The sequence below is a fragment of the Silene latifolia genome, chromosome 6 (genome assembly GCF_048544455.1).
Source record: "Silene latifolia isolate original U9 population chromosome 6, ASM4854445v1, whole genome shotgun sequence".
Classification (NCBI taxonomy): Eukaryota; Viridiplantae; Streptophyta; class Magnoliopsida; order Caryophyllales; family Caryophyllaceae; genus Silene; species Silene latifolia.
In genome coordinates this window covers 10,905,924-10,923,558 of record NC_133531.1, presented here as the reverse complement: position 1 = coordinate 10,923,558, position 17,635 = coordinate 10,905,924, and the positions used below count along the sequence as shown (strand labels likewise).

General features: G+C 38.1%; 2 protein-coding genes and 1 long non-coding RNA gene across 3 annotated transcripts; 1 reads left to right on the top strand and 2 right to left on the bottom strand.

The window, feature by feature from the left end:
* Positions 1-3,022: 3,022 nt before the first annotated feature.
* On the top strand, positions 3,023-6,504 carry LOC141586311 (GEM-like protein 1). Its single transcript, XM_074407495.1, has 4 exons — positions 3,023-3,409; positions 3,626-3,727; positions 5,637-5,908; positions 6,065-6,504. The coding sequence occupies exons 1-4, from the start codon at positions 3,142-3,144 to the stop codon at positions 6,242-6,244; spliced, it is 822 nt and encodes a 273-aa protein (XP_074263596.1). The 5' UTR covers positions 3,023-3,141; the 3' UTR covers positions 6,245-6,504.
* A 1,603-nt stretch (positions 6,505-8,107) lies between these two features.
* On the bottom strand, positions 8,108-9,643 carry LOC141586309 (uncharacterized). The gene is made up of 2 exons (XR_012519505.1): positions 9,404-9,643; positions 8,108-8,779 (listed from the first exon to the last, which is right to left on the bottom strand). It is a non-coding gene; the product is annotated as an uncharacterized LOC141586309 (long non-coding RNA).
* A 4,855-nt stretch (positions 9,644-14,498) lies between these two features.
* Positions 14,499-15,741, bottom strand: LOC141587508 (uncharacterized). The gene is made up of 2 exons (XM_074408989.1): positions 15,706-15,741; positions 14,499-15,251 (listed from the first exon to the last, which is right to left on the bottom strand). The coding sequence occupies exons 1-2, from the start codon at positions 15,739-15,741 to the stop codon at positions 14,499-14,501; spliced, it is 789 nt and encodes a 262-aa protein (XP_074265090.1).
* Between the last annotated feature and the right edge of the window lie 1,894 nt (positions 15,742-17,635).

The window sequence follows — 17,635 nt, the reverse complement described above, 5'->3', positions numbered from 1 at the left end:
AACATATGCAAAATTTACGAATATGTACAATTTAAGAATTTTAATAAGCATTAAGTAAAATAATTAACCAATCAATTGTTGTATTGTAAATAAGCCGTAATAACTTGTTTACATGTATTAGTTTGATAAGGCATAGTATTTTTCTTCACCAATATTTATATGATAAAAAATGAGTTAATGATTTTGTATCATACTAGTGCCGATAAGTTGTTTACCATTATCGGCGTTCTAAGTCAATGTTTTTGAGCCTAAAGAAAAACAAATATCAAATCAATTACAAAACTACAACAACATACAGTGAGCACCGCACTAAAATATATTATTACACTACTAAAAATTAATTGTGCATTTAGTTTGTATGAGTCACCACAAGCAGTACGTTCATAAAAGCTACATTAGGTAAAGGTTACTACTTCTTAATTGCAACACTCGAAAAAAATCACACAATTCTATACGAAATTTTTGATAACAAATACACAAAGTATTATAACTTCATAATGGAGATTTCTAAACTTATTTCAGGAGTAAAAATATTTAGCACGAATTGGCCCGAAAGCCCGCTTAAGCCCACACGGGCTGGGTTTGGGCCGACAAAATAGGCCCGCACTTGTAGCCCGTCCCGGCTTAATTTTATGCTTGGACCCGGCCCAAACCCGGCCCGGCCCGACCCATGATCACCTCTACCCTAGAACTACCAATTTCGTAGCTGAATCTCAAATTCCCAATGATCAACGCTGTTCAGTCCACCGATAAACCATCATGATTTGCAGGCCAAATTGATAGACCATCATAAAATATAGACCAAAACTCATCCCATATGTCATATAGCCCAAATTCAGTAAACATGCATTAATGTAGCCCAAACCTAAATATTAAATTTGCCGACATGTTACGTCTGGCTGTCTCAATCTTACGCGGCATGCCGCTCGCAAATATTCGGTTTTATTATGTTCTTTGGTTTTGGCACAAAAATCAAGGAAAGAGAAGGGGTCAATTACTAACGCCTCGTTTGGTTGTCCACCAAATTCCTGAGAATTCCAAAATCCCATAAATTGTGGTTTTTGGAGGTTGTTTGGTTACCCCATTTTTTTGTAAAATGGGGGAGTTTCAAACTTAAAGGACTTTCCAACTTATGCAGATGGGGGAATTTAACTACCTACCCTCTCTTGGTCATTGGAAACTCCTGGGAGAATAGAACTCCAACACGGCAACCAAACGGATTCTTGTTATTAATGTGAATTTTGATGTTGGAATTAAACTCCCGTACATTGCAAATTAACACATGCATTTGATTATCGTATGAATCAAACGAGGCCTAAATGACAAGTGAACAAATTGAGTGTGGATAATCAAATTGTTCATCAAGTTCATTCTTAAAATAGAAAAGACAACAATTGACTGAGACACCCTAAAATAAAAAAGGACAACAAATGACCGGGACAGAGGGAGTACCATACATGATGATGTAAGAATCAAGCTAAATAATGAAAGTTTTTCATAGACAGCGGGAGTCTGTATTTTTTCACACAAATTGTTCTATGAGATCATTTTATACGTAGAACTAGCCAAATAATAAGAAATCCAATTAAATTTCTTAATGCAAATATCATATACAATTTATTTAATAACCTAGTAGTTTATATGATAACTTAGAAGAAAGTAATTAAAATATCAGTTTGTCGAAATAAAATTAAAAATTAAATGTTACAAGAGATTTACAGGGTTTTTTTGCGATTTGACATGGGCATAATCCTGTATTTCTGTACCTATAGTATGGACTTCTAAATTAGTCCGTCTCATTGAAGATGGCCACTATCCGTTACAAGTTGAAGACGGATAGTGGTTCTCTCACAAAATGCAAGTAGGAGGGCAAGTGGGAGTATCCATTTTCCCCCCACTTACACTATCCACCTGCATTTTGTGAGAGAAATACTATCCGTCTCCAGCTTGTAACGGATAGCATCCGCCTTCAATGAGAATTTGTGCTTCTAAATGGGTTAATTTCGTATGTGATGTAGATTTGTACTCAAAATGATCAACCCCGTTTATGTAGCACAGTCTCAAAGTCCAAATCATCGACCCCGTTTATGTCTATTATACTCACACTCAGAAGTCGACCAATAACCGTCATTATTTGTAGTCCGAATTCATAGGCCAAGTTCAACCAATATGTCATATAGCCCAATTTAGCTAACATACATTACTATAGCCCAAATCAAAATACCTCATCTGTTCTCATAAAATTTACATATGCTTTATACACAAAGACAGAGAAGTACAAAGAGAAAAATTGCTTTAATATTATTACAAAATAAAATAGAGAGTAAACATACCAAAAAAAGGAAAGTATAAATTATTGACTGAAACACCCGGAAAAACAAATGTAAACTATTGAGCGACACAGATGAACTATAAAATTTGCCGACATGTTACTCGTCTCAATCTTAGGCAGCACGCTACTCACAAATTATTCCAATGGACGGCTTTATATTAAAACAAATCCTTACTATGAGTTTTTTGTTTCAATATTATAGCTGTCTTTTTCCTAATTGTAATCTTGCATTAACAAATGAATTCTTCCTTAATTGTGTTCTTTTATGATCGTCTCATGAAAGACAATGGTAGAGCGAGGTGGGGGCTGGCAGGGGCGTTCGCCCCTACTGAGGTTTGAAATTTTTTAACTCATTTCAGTGAGTTCACTTCCATTCAGTCCTCCTCAATTATGGTCAACTCCATTTAATTCAAATAATTATGATCAAATCCATTCACTTCAACAATCAACTCAGATATATTCAAATAAACTCTTATTTCAGTTTGATTCAGTTAAATTCAGCTGAACTCCATTAAATTTTAGTTCAATCTTTTCCAGCCCAAAAAAAAAAGATTAACAGTTAAATGGATACTTTCTTATGCTCTAAGACATACGGAATATTTTCAATGAAAACTTAACAATGTTAAACTTTGACCAACAAGCTGATCATAACTCAAAACAAACGTCATCAAATGGAAATAAATACCGAAGATATTCATACTAATAACGGTTGAGTCATACTCCGTAACATTCTCCCTCTACAACCTCCTCATTTTCTTGCCTAGCTGTACATCCCATTAACGACCTCAACCACACCCAATAATTCACACATGGATCACCCTCCACCTCATCAACCACCCTCAACCACCACCACCGACCCAACCATCCCCACACCCAAACCCGAACCCGTACCCGATCACCACCCCAAACCCGAACCTCACTCGGTAGAATACGCACCATACCCGACCCTAGATCCAAACGACGTCGCTCCACCGCCGGATCCTCTCCTATCTCAAACAACCACCGGAACAACCACCTTACCTACCGAATCCAATCCCTATGTGTCCGCTTCTCCTGCCAACACCTCATCCTCTCAGAGTAATTATTTCCCCTTTCTAATTTATCGATCATTTGTTTACCTTTGATTAAATTACTGCTCACAATTGAATAAAAAAGGTAAACAAATGATTGAGACGGAGCAAGTATATTATAGTTAGTGATGTACTCATGTACTCTCTCCATCCCGTATTAAGGTAAACAAATGATTGAGACGAATAATTTGATTAATTAATGAAATGAAAATTGGGATTGTAGAAGCGGTGGAGACGATGAAGGATGTGATAGGGAAATGGGGAAAGAAGGCTGCTGAAGCTACTACTAAAGCTCAAGATCTTGCTGGCAATATGTGGCAACACTGTAATTATTTTAATCTCACTTTTATTCAGTTATTGTTTCTTAATGTTTAATTTTATGGTATTGTTTAATATTGCAACTTGTTAATTGTTAATTGTTGATTGTTAATTATGATATTTGGTATTTCATTGCTATTGTTGTGTTCTTTTTAAGATTCGTGTTGATCTCGATTATTGTGATCTTAGGATTGTAATTTGTTCTTTGGAAACAGTGAATTATGATCTTTGTTAGTATCCCATGCTTGTATTGTTGGTGTTAGATACGAGTTAGGATCCTCTCCATTTTTTCTTTCTCGTCACTTCCCTTCTCCATTACCTAACAATCGGCTCCCTCACGATTTCCTCTCACCATTGCCTAAATTGTTTTTCCCCGATGTTTTGGTAATGTACCCTCCAGTCCTCCAAAGATATGGAGAGGATTTTAGTTCGTTAGATACGGGTATGCTATGGTTAGGCATATTTTCACGGGATAAATACACTCAACTCTGAGAAAAACAAACCTTCCCATGTATTTGCAACCCCTTTTTCTTTCTTATCAGTCGGTTTTTTTACTTTGTCACAATTGTCAGTAGTCTTTGGATGTAATTGGTCGTCCTTCGTTTTGAAGATCACATCCAGGCCTTTGAATGAATTTTATCTTAAGAGTGATATGTACTATGGCTCAATATTTGTGTCTTTCTTCTAACTTGGTCTCTTGCCCAATTTAATGGAGTATATCTTTGTCATTCTTCTGCCTTCTTCCGAAAGTGGCAATGTATTCAAAAGCTATGTATTTTGTCAGTACCGTTCCCACGAAAACTTGTGAATTAATACACAATGTGTTTCCTGAAATCAATTAATTAATCCTTTTACATATCAGTGTATGAGTTTAATGACGGCTACATATTGGGGATGCTGATTGAGTTGATAGTCCATTGGCCGATGTGAAACAGTAACGGCTGCATGGTGGGTTTCATGGGCTGAATTGATATGATTGTTGGTTGAGGAGGGTTATTGTTGGATTGTGTCATTTAAACGTCTCTGATAGGAATGCTTCTGCATTTGTGAGTAGTACTAGGTGGTGTGCAGGTGCAGTTTTTTCATTGGTAGTGGAGTGGTTGGAGATGTGGGAAGGTTGGAAGAAAACAGAGGAAATGGTTGTGCTGTTGTGCCTGTTGTGTGAAGACATTGACACGTGGTACACATCCAACTGACCAACTGGAACCTGACATTGACTCTTAATTTAAGGGATAATTTTGACATTCTATTCATTAATGATTTAATTCCATTGGACTAGTTCATACCCGTGGAATTATGACTACCTATAATTTATGTTGGTTAAGATTTTTGCGTTCTTAGTAAATTTGTCATGCGTTGATTTGTTTGATTGGTTGATGTTTCTATATTGGTGCTAGATTTTCCTATAGATATTTAAAACATTTAGGAGACGTGAGAATGTGAAATGAATATCGCAGTGTCATTGATGCTTAGAATGAGTAAAGCTTGCTGTTCAATTATGTGCTGAAATTCCTGAACTACGAGATTGTAGTTGTAATTAACGCCCCATATGTTCGTCCTTTCTGTCTCCTCATTGCAATAGAGTTGTCAACCACATTGTCCTTTGTTGCCGTTTTTTTTTGTATGAGTCAACGAGTGGATTTGGAAAGAATAGAGAAGGAAAGGGGGGAGAACAACAGTGTTTGTTTGTTTGGTTGGCAATTGGGTGTGAGGGAAACGAAAAGATACTTTTTGACTGCTACTGGCCAAGTTCAAATGCTTCCAAGATGATTTTTTTTCGACCGGAAATGTCATTTTGCTCCATTCCCAGTCTTCATTCCTTCTCTCCCTTTGCCCCTCATCAATATATCAAGCTCCTGGTGATCTATGTTTACTTGACTAGGGTAGTTAATCATATTGCTAATTCTGTACATCAGTGAAAACAAACCCTAGCATTACTGATGCTGCGGTTTCAAGGATCTCTCAGCAGACCAAAGTTCTTGCCGAAGGTGGTTACGAGAAGGTATTTAAGCAAACTTTTGAGACGCTTCCTGAGGAGCAGCTTAAAAAGTGGTATGCATGCTACTTGTCAACGTCTGCTGGCCCTGTTGCGGGAACTTTATACCTTTCAACAGCAAAGCTTGCATTCTGCAGCGACAATCCTCTTTCTTACCAAGTTGGTGAGAAAACTGAATGGAGTTATTACAAGGTAGCTTTATTTGTTCTGAATGTTTCTGCTTTTTATTTACACTAAATTTTTGTTTGTCAATGTTATTGCACATTCTAATCTTCCTTGTGGTAATTTGTTTCATTCGATATTTGAAATTTTTGTTAGCTGATTTTTGCTTTTTATTGCCTCTACTAGATGGTCATTCCCTTGCATCAGCTGAAAGCAGTAAATCCTTCAGCGAGTAAAATCAACGCTGCTGAAAAATACATTCAGATTATCTCAGTTGACGGTCATGAGTTCTGGTTCATGGGGTTTGTATATTATGACAGTGCTGTGAAAAATTTACAAGAAGTGGTACAAACGCAAAACTCATAGTTGACAGGAGGAGACGCACAAGATGGTCTGAGAAGGTTCGTAATGCTGTACATAAGTTGGTGTACAAAGTTGAATATTTATTTCGTATAAAAATCTTTGTATTTCTGTTTCGTGTGTGTTGGATTTTGAATGAATTATTGATTTTTTTTTTTACTGCTAAAATCTGTGGATTTAGAACCTCAACTTTCTGGTATTTGTGATAACAATATTCATCAAATTTGTAGTTTTTATTGGAGATTGTAAAGTAATACTATTTGTACAAGATATATCGGAAACCCCGACTCAAATGGGAAAGACGTTGGAGCACAGAAAATAGCGAAGTGGCAGCTATGTACATGGCTTGTTATCGAAGCTAAATAAAGGTCGGATGACCCGATAAGGTCAACAGAGGAACATAGGAAGGATACTAAGATATGTTCAGCAATGGTGGATTGGTAGTTCTACAGTTTACACAAGATTTCAAGTTTTTTTTTTTTTTTTTTTTTTTTTCAATAAGATCACAAGTTTAGGCAATAGGTATTCACCCTCCCACGGCCACATGTCAGAAAACCGTAAGTTCGCCATTGAGAGGGCCGATTCTACAAGACAATTTGAAACTCATACAATGTCATGAACCCTGATTTTGAGAACCTTTTGAACATGATATAGACTGCCCTAAATATTATATCCCTCAATTTCGATTTCGTGCTAAAACTGATCATATTTCTTAACCTAAAAATAATAATTATAATCATTGTGATTTATTAAAATAAAGGTTGATTGATTAGTATGGTTATAATTAGAATCATAACCACGCATGTTCTCTGCAAGAATATGGGGAAAAAGAAGAGGGTATATGGTGATATCACACGTTCACAATCATGATTAAAAAGAGAGTTAATCAATTAAAGTGTATCATAATTATTTGATCGTCCAATTTAAATTATTATTTTTGTTCATCAACATCAATAGTTAAAGCCGCTAGTATCTAATAATTCGTTTATCGTCATATGCATGTGGACCGGGTCAAGTTACCTTCACCGTCCGATGTCAGAAATTGTACTTTTATAACATGTATGTCGTCTTATGGAATATACACTAATCAACATTCAACACCCCTTAAGTTACCATATTATGATGATTTGATCTTTTTGGCGGCTAGTCTTGCTATAGACGGATCACGGATATATCCGTCTATAGCTAAAGACGGGTCAAATAGCTTGAAAGTGGTGATATTTTTTGCCCCATCACCTCATTTGTTACTTGTCTTATTAGGAATGTGATATTATATTTGACCCGTCTTTAGTTATAGACAGATATATACCGTCTATAATGAGATTTTGTGTTATTTAAGATATTAACATTGTTTTGGCATCTTTCAACATCTAAGCACGTACATGGGGGGCCATCGAAATTGAAAGAAAGAAGAATGAAAACCACACCACAAACCCAAAAATAAATATCCCACGCATACATACAAATAATGTCATTGAAGCAATATATCCGTTTTAAATTTCAATTGGTCTCCGTTGTGACGGGTTATCATTTGTGATAGATATTTTGTGAGTTAAAATGGTAACAAAATGGGTTAGTGGAGAAAGGGGACCACATGAATAGTGTTGCAGAGAGAGAAAAAGTGGGTACTTTGTGAGGTAAAATGGTAAGAGTGACGGATATGTGCCGTCACAAACAAGAATTTGTGTTTAAATTTAAAGTGTGTTGATCAATTTTTTTTTCTATCGTTATAGTGAAGAAATGAAAATATAATAGATGAAACAAAAGAACGATAAATAATTTTTCATATATATGAAAATAAAAGCATATTTGATCTTTTTCATATTAAACCATTTTTCTAAAAGAGACTTATTACATGTGATATTTAAGTGAAACCCATAATAACCTCACTATATGGTTTTTATTCATCGAAATACTAGTGATACATAGTGGAGACGAGAAAGAGTCTCAGTTCCGCTATTTTTTCATATTTCAGTGTAAAATTATTATCTGACTCTCTCAACTCAATGATCGAGTCTTAGATATTCACAGCTCGATTTTCCCTATCATTTTACTCCACGATCCATCACTGATATTAACGAATACATTAAAACTTAACTAGAGACCTCATCCAACAACTTATACCTTCTAACTTTATTCCTAAAAACATGTTTAATGACAATTGGACCACCACCACTACTTCTACTACCACTACTACTATTTGAATACCTATTATTATTTGACATTATTAATTCTTGTGATGACTTAGTCCTCCTTAATATTCTATCATCCTTGACTTGACAATTAACGGCTGTGATTCGCTTTCTTCCTGATGGTGATTGGGCCTCCGTTGATGTCATCATGGGCTTCTTTATTGGGCTTATGGGCTTCATACTCTTGGGTCCTGGCCCATCAACACGGTGGTTGCTTGATATTACCCTTGTTGTGCCAATGGTAGTACGATTACGATTATCATTATCATTATCGTTATCGTCTTTCTGGATTAAGCACCAATTGCATACTCTATATGATTCCGCTTTAGGGTATAGATTGCTACAATACCTGAAAAGTGAACAATATTTCAAGTAATTTAGTAGTATTAACATATTGTTAGTTAGAGTAACTATATAAGATCAACTTAACATTTACACAAATTATAGAATAAGACAATATTTTATTTTGATGGTCCATATTACACCCTGAAGAGCCGTCTCGCACAATAATTACTGAGGATAAAGCACCATTAAACTTGAAACTAACTTTGAGAACAATAATGATTTTATCTATATTTCTAATCATAATTATTTTTATTTGAAAAAAATTATTGCGTTTATATTTCCAAAAAGACTTGTTGGGCATAGTCTAGTTAATTTGTGCTTAGCTTCGTCCTTTAAAACCAAGGTAAAATATCAAACCTAAGATAGATATGTAGAAACAATAATAAGATTTGACAACTCGCTCAGTTTCAATCATTTATTTATTTTAAATTAAAATATCACTCATAAACAATAATAAGTACTTAGTATTATTTTCACTTATTTTTTTAAAAATGTAAACAATCTGTTAGAACGGAGGGAGTACATATTAATATGTATATAAGGCGGTATTGAGTTTCGATACCATTAGATGAAATTAAAGTTTTAACATTTACATAAGTTAATTAGAGAATAAGAAAGAAAAAAAGACCTGTGTTGAGATCTGAAATGGCAGACTTTGCAACGAAAGAGTTCATGAGAAAGACCATGATCACCACACATACAACATTCATAGTTTTGTGTCTTCATTTTTTACTAATTGAATCATTTAAGAACAAGTATTCTACTAATTATATATATGAAGAGAAAATTAGAGGAATTTAGAGAGAGAAAGACGAAGAGAGAGGAGAGCAAATAAGCAATAATCCACCACACACGAACGAATGTCCCACGCACCACATTTTATTGCCGTAATTTGTACTCATTATTATAAATAGTACTGTTCAATCTTTGAAAAAAAAAGTTGCATTATTTTTTTTTTATTTTTTTTTTTGAAGAAAAATGCCTAGCGGCATTACTCAATTAATAATCGATCAAATGCAACAGCAGTGTTCACAGAAGGTGGAAGACCATCCTCCCATACAACCTTTCCTACGGCACGTGGTATACAATGAGCTAAACCATGTGCAACACAATTATTGACTCGACTAACATAAGACCAAATAACAGACTCGAAATGCAAACTAAAAGTAACAATATCATCAAGAAGTTGGTAAAACATGCTTCGACCCAGCTGTCTGTCTCGAATAGCTTCTATGACCGGCAAGCAATCACTTTCAATTTCCACTTTTCGGATTCCTCGTGCAGCTGCTTCTTCAAGGCCATCCATAATAGCGGTCGCTTCTGCAAAATGAACTTCCCAGCACTGGTCCCGTCCTATCGACACACCCCACATTACATCGCCATTGTTATCTCGACAAACAATCCCCGTACCGACCCCTTCACCCTCTTTCACTCCCGCATCCACATTGACTTTAACAAATCCCTCTCGCGCCGGTCCCCAACCCGTATTCTCCTCCCTTCGAGCTCCCTCCTCCTCGCGTCTCCCCCCATCAGTCCACGCCCCCCCACTCCCAGCACCCTCGTGAATGACATCAGTCACCCTTCGAACCACATCCACCGGGGCCACAATTGCATTATCGAATACTACCTTGTTGCGATGTTCCCAAATTGCCCAACACCCTACCATTAGCTTTGCCCCTTCTTCCGTGCACATATTCTTCCAACACCCTTCCACCCATTCCTTCACATCCCCTCCCCTACCGTCCGTCATTTCTCCCAACCCCAACCCATCCCAGACCCATTTTGCCACCCCACATTCCCGAAATAAATGAAGACTCGACTCAAGATTAGAATGACAAAAAGGACAAAGAGAGTACTCACCTCTAACTCGGGCGACGATGTTAGCTCTTTTGGCGAGCGCTTCACTACACATTTGCCAGAAGAAGAGCTTCACACGGGGCCAAACCGAAAGTTTCCAGAGCCAATTCCAGAGCCATCTTCCTCTAGACCAGTCCGAGCCACCCGCCATGTCTCCCAGCTCACCCACCAACATCTTATACGCACTTTTCACCGTATATAACCCATCCTTTTCAAGTCCCCAATACCAAATATCAGGCGGTTTATTCGGACTAATCCGAACATCAAGAACACGCTGTACATCGATAGGAAGTAGAAGTTGATTCAATTTATTCCCATCCCACGCAGTTGCATTTGGTATCATCAGCTCAGCTACACACATACTCTCCAAGCCTTGTGGACACGGTGAGATTAGCCGCCCCGTATGCGTATTGGACAGCCACGACTGACCCCACACCCTTGTCGCATTGCCATCTCCAATCCGTCTCCGTAGGCCGCGCACCATCACTTCTCTCGCTTCCAAGATACCTCTCCAAGTATAGCTTGGATTATAACCGACCCCAGCGTCATAAAATCATTATCAGGAAAGTATCTCGCCTTCATCAGCCGTGACCACAAGCTAGTCAGGTTTGTTATCAGTCTCCAAGCCTGCTTGCCTAAAAGAACAAGATTAAATTTTCTGAAATCCCGAAATCCCAGCCCACCCTCTCCTTTCGGCTGAGCCATCTTTCGCCAGGACACCCAATTAATTCCTCGCTTGCCTTCATCGTGTCCCCACCAGAAGCGTGCTACTATTGCTCTTAGCTCATCACAGAAATTTGCCGGAATTTTAAACACACTCATCACATAGGTAGGGAGTGAATTGGCCACAGCCTTTATAAGAACCTCCTTACCAGCCCTAGACAAAATTTTCCCGCGCCATCCCTGTAATCTTGTGCTAAGCTTGTCTCTAATAATATCAGTAATCACCTTCTTAGACCGTCCCACCACCGTCGGGAGCCCGAGGTACCGAGCATGTTCTCTAACTTCCTCTACCCCCAATCTAGCCGACAAAGCATCACGTTGGCCTTGAATTACCCCCCTACTGAACACCACAGTCGTCTTTTATAGGCTCACCAGTTGTCTAGAAGCCGCTTCATATTTTCTTAAAATATCATTTACAACATCAGCTTCTTGTATCGTCGCCCGGACAAAGAAAATGCTATCATCGGCAAAGAGAAGGTGCGAGATAGGTGGTGCCTCCGCCGAGATACGGATGCCATGGATAGCTTGATTTTCAACTGCCCTGCGTAACATATTGGATAAAGCCTCAGCACAAAGGAGGAATAAATACGGGGATAACGGATCGCCCTGTCGTAATCCTCTGCTCGGACGAAATTCAGTCGAAGGGGACCCGTTAATTAGGACAGAGAAAGTCACGGTGGAGACGCAGGCCATAACACGCTTGACCCAACCCGTATCAAACCCCATAACCGTCAACACCTGGCGTAGAAAGACCCACTCCACTCTGTCATAAGCCTTCGCCATATCAAGTTTAAACGCCATGTATCCATTTGACTGTCTGTTGCTCTTCATAAAATGGAATATCTCAAAGGCAGTTAGAATATTGTCGGTGATCAGTCGGCCATGAGTGAAAGCGCTCTGGTTTTCCGAAACAATTTCCCCCAGGAACATCTTCAGACGATTTGCCAAGACTTTCGACACTAATTTGTAGACCACATTGCACAGACTGATGGAGCGAAAATCCCTTATTTTATATGGCGCTTTCTTCTTCGGTATTAGGACAATATTGGTCTTGTTGAGACTAATCGGGCTCGCATTTCCACGCAAAATATTCAACACCGAAGCAATCACCTGCGGCCCTATTTCATGCCAATAAGATTGAAAGAAAAGACCGTTCATACCGTCAGGACCCGGAGCTTTAAGAGGATGCATCTGATTAAGGGCCTCCACGACCTCCTCCTCACGATAATCCATGCGCAACAATTGGTTCATCCGGTCCGTAACTCTTCCATCCAAACCCAACAACACCTCATCAAAATTTGTTGGTTCAGCTGTCTGAAAAAGTCCCTCAAAATAATTCACAGCCACTCAAGCAACCTCTTCGTTCCCTATGCATTCTCGTCCATTATCATCGATGAGAAGAGGAATAAAATTCTTACTCTTTCTTTCCCCCGCTTTAGAATGGAAAAAATTTGTATTTCGGTCCCCATCTTTCAGCCATAAAGCTCTCGAGCGTTGCCGCCAATATTGTTCTTCTTGTATAAACCAGCCATTTCCGCAATTAATTTCCTCCGTTTTTGAACCGCATCAGCCGTCCTATCTCTTTCATTTAGGCGAGATAACTGTCTACGTTTCGTTTCCAGAGCCCGATTAATTTTGCCAATGCTAATCTTCTTCCAAGCTTGGAGCTCCTTAGCACATGCCTCAATCGTAGTAACAAAATTTTCCCGCCCCTTTTCCACACCACGACACACGGCCTCCTCACATCCCTCCTCACCAACCCATCGGAACCTGCTTCTTGTTATCCCTCCAATCTCACGTCGATCAAAAATCAGCTTCAGCGGTGCGTGGTCCGACCATTCTCTGTCAAGATGATAGTTTTTTGCATATGGGAAAAGTTCTAGCCACGCCTCAGAGCACATAGCGCGGTCAATCATACTTTGCCTATTATTGTCTCCATCTTGACCATTATCGTAAGTAAACGCATAACCTTCCCATGCCACGTCTCTTAACCCACAAAAATCAACAGCTGCTTGAAAATTATTCATCTGCCATTGTGCCCGACTTCCGCCTTTCAACTCTGTAGAGTACAAAATTTCATTAAAATCTCTTATACAAAGCCACGGCAGCGAAGATTATCCGTATAGAAGCCGAAGTAAATCCCATGAAAGGTGTTTGTCCGTCACAGCTGGCCACCCATAAAAACCCGTCACACGCCACTCTTTCCCCCCCTCTCGAACACGGAAATCCATATGGTGCATGGATGCCGATACAAAAGAGCAATCAATATCTTTTTTTCCACATAAAAGCAAGACCTCCCGATATCCCAGCACTATCCACATCAATCCCATAATACCCATCAAGTTTTTCCCTCACCCTCCTCATTTCACGACCACAAAGTTTCGTCTCGCTAAGAAAAATCATGGCCGGAGCTTCCCTACGAACCAAAGTACGTAGGGCATTAACCGTGTCGGGGTTGCCCAAGCCCCGATAGTTGAGGCTTAGAAGATTCATTGGGCCTGGCGGGATTGAGTTCCCTCAACCTCCGCCTCAGGTATTAAGACGCCCCCGTCAAACGTAACTTTTAATCGCTTTTCCCCAATTGAGTCTCCCTCCTCCACCCTACCACGCTTCCCACCACAGACCACACCAGCCGCACTACCACTACTCACCCCACCACCAACCCGTGCTTGCTTCTTCCATTCACGCTTCTTACCCCCATTCCCCCCTTTACTGCCACCCCCACACTCCAAACTCCCCTGCCCAGACAACTCCCTTCTGACCAACTCATTATCCGCGTATATCGCCATAGTTTCATCTCCCATCTCCCTCTGTATCCCATTCAGCACGCCCACATCCTCACCAGTCACTATCCCCAGCCCTTCCTCCATTCCTTCCACCCTCTCCCCATCCTTTCCTTGCATTATCTCCTCAGAATTAATGGCCTCCACAACTTGCTCTATCACCTCCCTACTCCCAGCCTGCTCATTTGGTTTCGAATTAACATTACTCTTTTTTATTTTCAAATTCAAGGCAATAGATTGAAGCCGTTCAATCATCAGGGATATATCGTTCTCAACCTCCCGCTTCTTTTCGTCCTCAAAGACAGAGCTCAAGTTTCTCCGTGCTTTTCCCGTACCTTCATTTGAGGTCTTCGTAATCTTCTAGGGAGAGGCACGCAGCCACTCTCCGAAATGTAGCTCATCTTCCTCATAAGGGCCGTGTTCGCAGTCTTTCTCCTCATGCCTCATCACCCCACATCTATAACAAAATATGGGTAGTCTTTCGTATTTGACATCAAAATGAACTACTTTATTATCCTTCATAGTAATAGGTATAGTAGCTTGCAAAGGCTTTCGAATATCACGGATAATACGAACTCTTATTGCCCTATTCAGTTCACAATTCGAGCCACTATCAGCCTCCAAAAACGTACCAAGGCTTGCACCAATTCGTCGTATATTAGCTTCACTGGATCTCTCCGAGATAGGGAGGTCATAAACTCTCGACCAAATAGGAAAATGATAGAGAAGTACATCAGTGACCTTACCTGATTCGTTGGGTTCATTGAAACACCACACAAACTTCTCAAAATGCCATGGTTGGCCTTCCAAAACCCTCGCTTTATCACGCTCTCCATCAAATCGAAACACGAATGTCCTCTCTTTCGCATCCACCACATTACCAGTAATTGCTTTAATTGGATTCCTTAATCGCACCATTGTATCGATGGCCGCTTTCACGTTAATCGGCCTCGAAGCCCATAACTTCCCGACTAGCATGAATTTTCCACGAGATGCCTCAGGTTCCTCCTCCAAGATAAAACCCCCTCGATCATCATTAGACCCCTCGCCATCGCTGTTCATCGGCCCCTTTCCCTTTCGGTTCGAATCCCGTGTGCTACTCATCAACTGTACCTGCATAAAGAAACAAAACGACACAAGAAAACAAAGCAAGCCCTAACTCACGATCAAAATCGTGAGAAAAGCCCCGAGCGGAGAGGAAAACTCTAAGAGCAGTTAGACAGAACCCCTAGGAACCCTAGACTCTCCTTTTTTTAGAACTACTTTTAGTTTAACTTAATGTATACAGTTGCATTATTAATCAATAGCCAATAACATGGGTAGTCTTCGTCATTTTATTTACTTTTGACGAGTAAATAAAGTTCGTTAAAATCGTTTTATTTCATCTAATGTTATATAGGTGTGGCAGAATCTGGATTTGTAGTTAGGGCACAAAAATATTTTTTAGGGGATGAATGGTTTAATTTATTAGGGTTTTTCTAAAATGTGTCATTAAGGTAAACTGGAAAAAATATCAAAAAAAATTAGATATAATTTTGACAATTTTCGTTGTTTGGGGACTGCTTGCCATCTCGCTCCCCTGTGCTACTATGTTATACTCCATCGATAAGCTTTTTAAAATTATACATTATTTTGTAACTTTTTAAAAAAGGGTTTTTCTAGTGAAATATTCTAACAAATTTTCTGTAATTAACTTATTAACATGTGGCCTTTAGAAAATCCGTTAAAAACATTGCAAGTTTTTTTTTTTTGAAGGGAAAAAACATTGCGAGTTTTGATAAAATTTAGGGAGACCTTGTCTCTATACTTACGTAATTAGTAGAATTAATAAAGATTAAAAAAAATATTCCATATTTAATTAGTAATTTACTAGGGTAGTTCCCATGCTACACCACGACATTTTATAGATTTTATTATGTAGAGTCGTTCTAAATTAAATTAGTAACATAAATTAATTATAGTTTTAATTTAATGTTATAATCTAATAAATTTAAAATATGTATATAATAATAATATTATGAGGTATAAAAAGGGATGTTTACTACCATTAGCAATGATTGATGCCGTAACCAACCAACTAAATTTTCCAGCTTACATGTATATTATTCAGGTTAATTTTGGCAAAGAGGGAGGAAATAGTCCTTATCCTTATTAATATATTATTAATTAATGAGATAATTTAATTATAACAATCATTGTTGATTGATCCAGTTTAAGTTATACTATTTTTAAGTTAGATTTTTTATTGTATTTTTTGAGCTTGCAGATTTAGCCCACAGTTTGTTTAGTAGAATGCAAAATTAAAAGCCCAATTAGAAGTTAATATTACTAGGCGGGAAAAAACGTAGAATCACCTATTCATTTAGTAAATAGACGGGGGATGCTCGTTTAAAGACAATATAAGTAAGATAAATATAAACATAATTTGTGTCGCTCTCCCCCTCCACTCTGAAAAAACCCTAACCTTCATCGATCAAATTCGGGGCTCCCATCAATAATTAATCGATGATAAGCGCAAAATTGTTTCATCTTAATTTCAATTAATAGTATGCGTATCAGTCATCTAATCAATAAAAGTCTCTCTTTTTGGGAGAATCGTTTTTCAGTTTTGTATGTCCTTAATTTATTTCGGGAGTTTTCCAGTTAATCCTGGATTTAGTTTCAATCAAAATATAGACAAGAGTAATTCGTTGATGGTTCGTCGCACATTACTTCAATGGATACAAGATATTTGTCAACGATCTATGGAACTAGTAAGAGGTATTTTTCCTTGCACAATTTATCAAATGAAGGATCCCCTCAACAAAAGTTACATGAAGATAGCGATACGAGACCCCGCCGAATTGTCAAATCAAGGTTTGAGATCCCTAATTTACAATAAATTTATTTTTCTTTGGTTTTTTCAATTATAGTTATTCTTTGTAAGTGTCATATGACGTTCTATTAATGAAATTATTCTTCTATTTCAAAAAAAAAGTAAGATAAATAGTGCATGAAATTTATCTATTTTAAGTATTTCTCCAAATGAAAATATGATTACACATTTACACTAGTAAAACTAAAGTGAATTACTAAATTGAATGACGCTTAATTAAATTGAAATTTGTTGAGATGATTAGAGCTAAAATAAGCTGGCTATTCAAACACATCCTTAGAGAAGACTGGTAGATAGCATCCTAGTTTCGTACTTTCGTAGCATTTCAGTTGAAGACTTGAAGACATGTACATGAGTAGATGCAAAAGAAATTTCTGGATTTACGTAAACTTTCTGAGAATCTTCAAACTTGATTATTGAACCAATTCATTAATTCAAGTATATATCTTAATTATGAGATTAGCATTTAGCAATGCTCCACCGTCCACGCAATTAGTTATCTTTAAATCACATGTAGTGCACGTGAAAGGGTTGTTAGGTTAACGACTGCGATATAATTCTGATTTTAATGTCCAATTCACGTTCAAAATATAAAGTTAAGACCTCAATTAAGGAGAAGACT

Bases quoted from the DNA above. Each gene is read 5' to 3' on its own strand.
- LOC141586311 (XM_074407495.1), top strand. From the start codon at position 3,142: ATGGATCACCCTCCACCTCATCAACCACCCTCAACCACCACCACCGAC. The intron at 3,410-3,625 runs GTAATTATTTCC...TTGGGATTGTAG, and splicing joins CAACACCTCATCCTCTCAGA to AAGCGGTGGAGACGATGAAG. The intron at 5,909-6,064 runs GTAGCTTTATTT...TGCCTCTACTAG, and splicing joins CTGAATGGAGTTATTACAAG to ATGGTCATTCCCTTGCATCA.
- LOC141587508 (XM_074408989.1), bottom strand. From the start codon at position 15,741: ATGGAGTATAACATAGTAGCACAGGGGAGCGAGATG. The intron at 15,252-15,705 runs GCAAGCAGTCCC...TTCTTTATGCAG, and splicing joins TAGCACAGGGGAGCGAGATG to GTACAGTTGATGAGTAGCAC.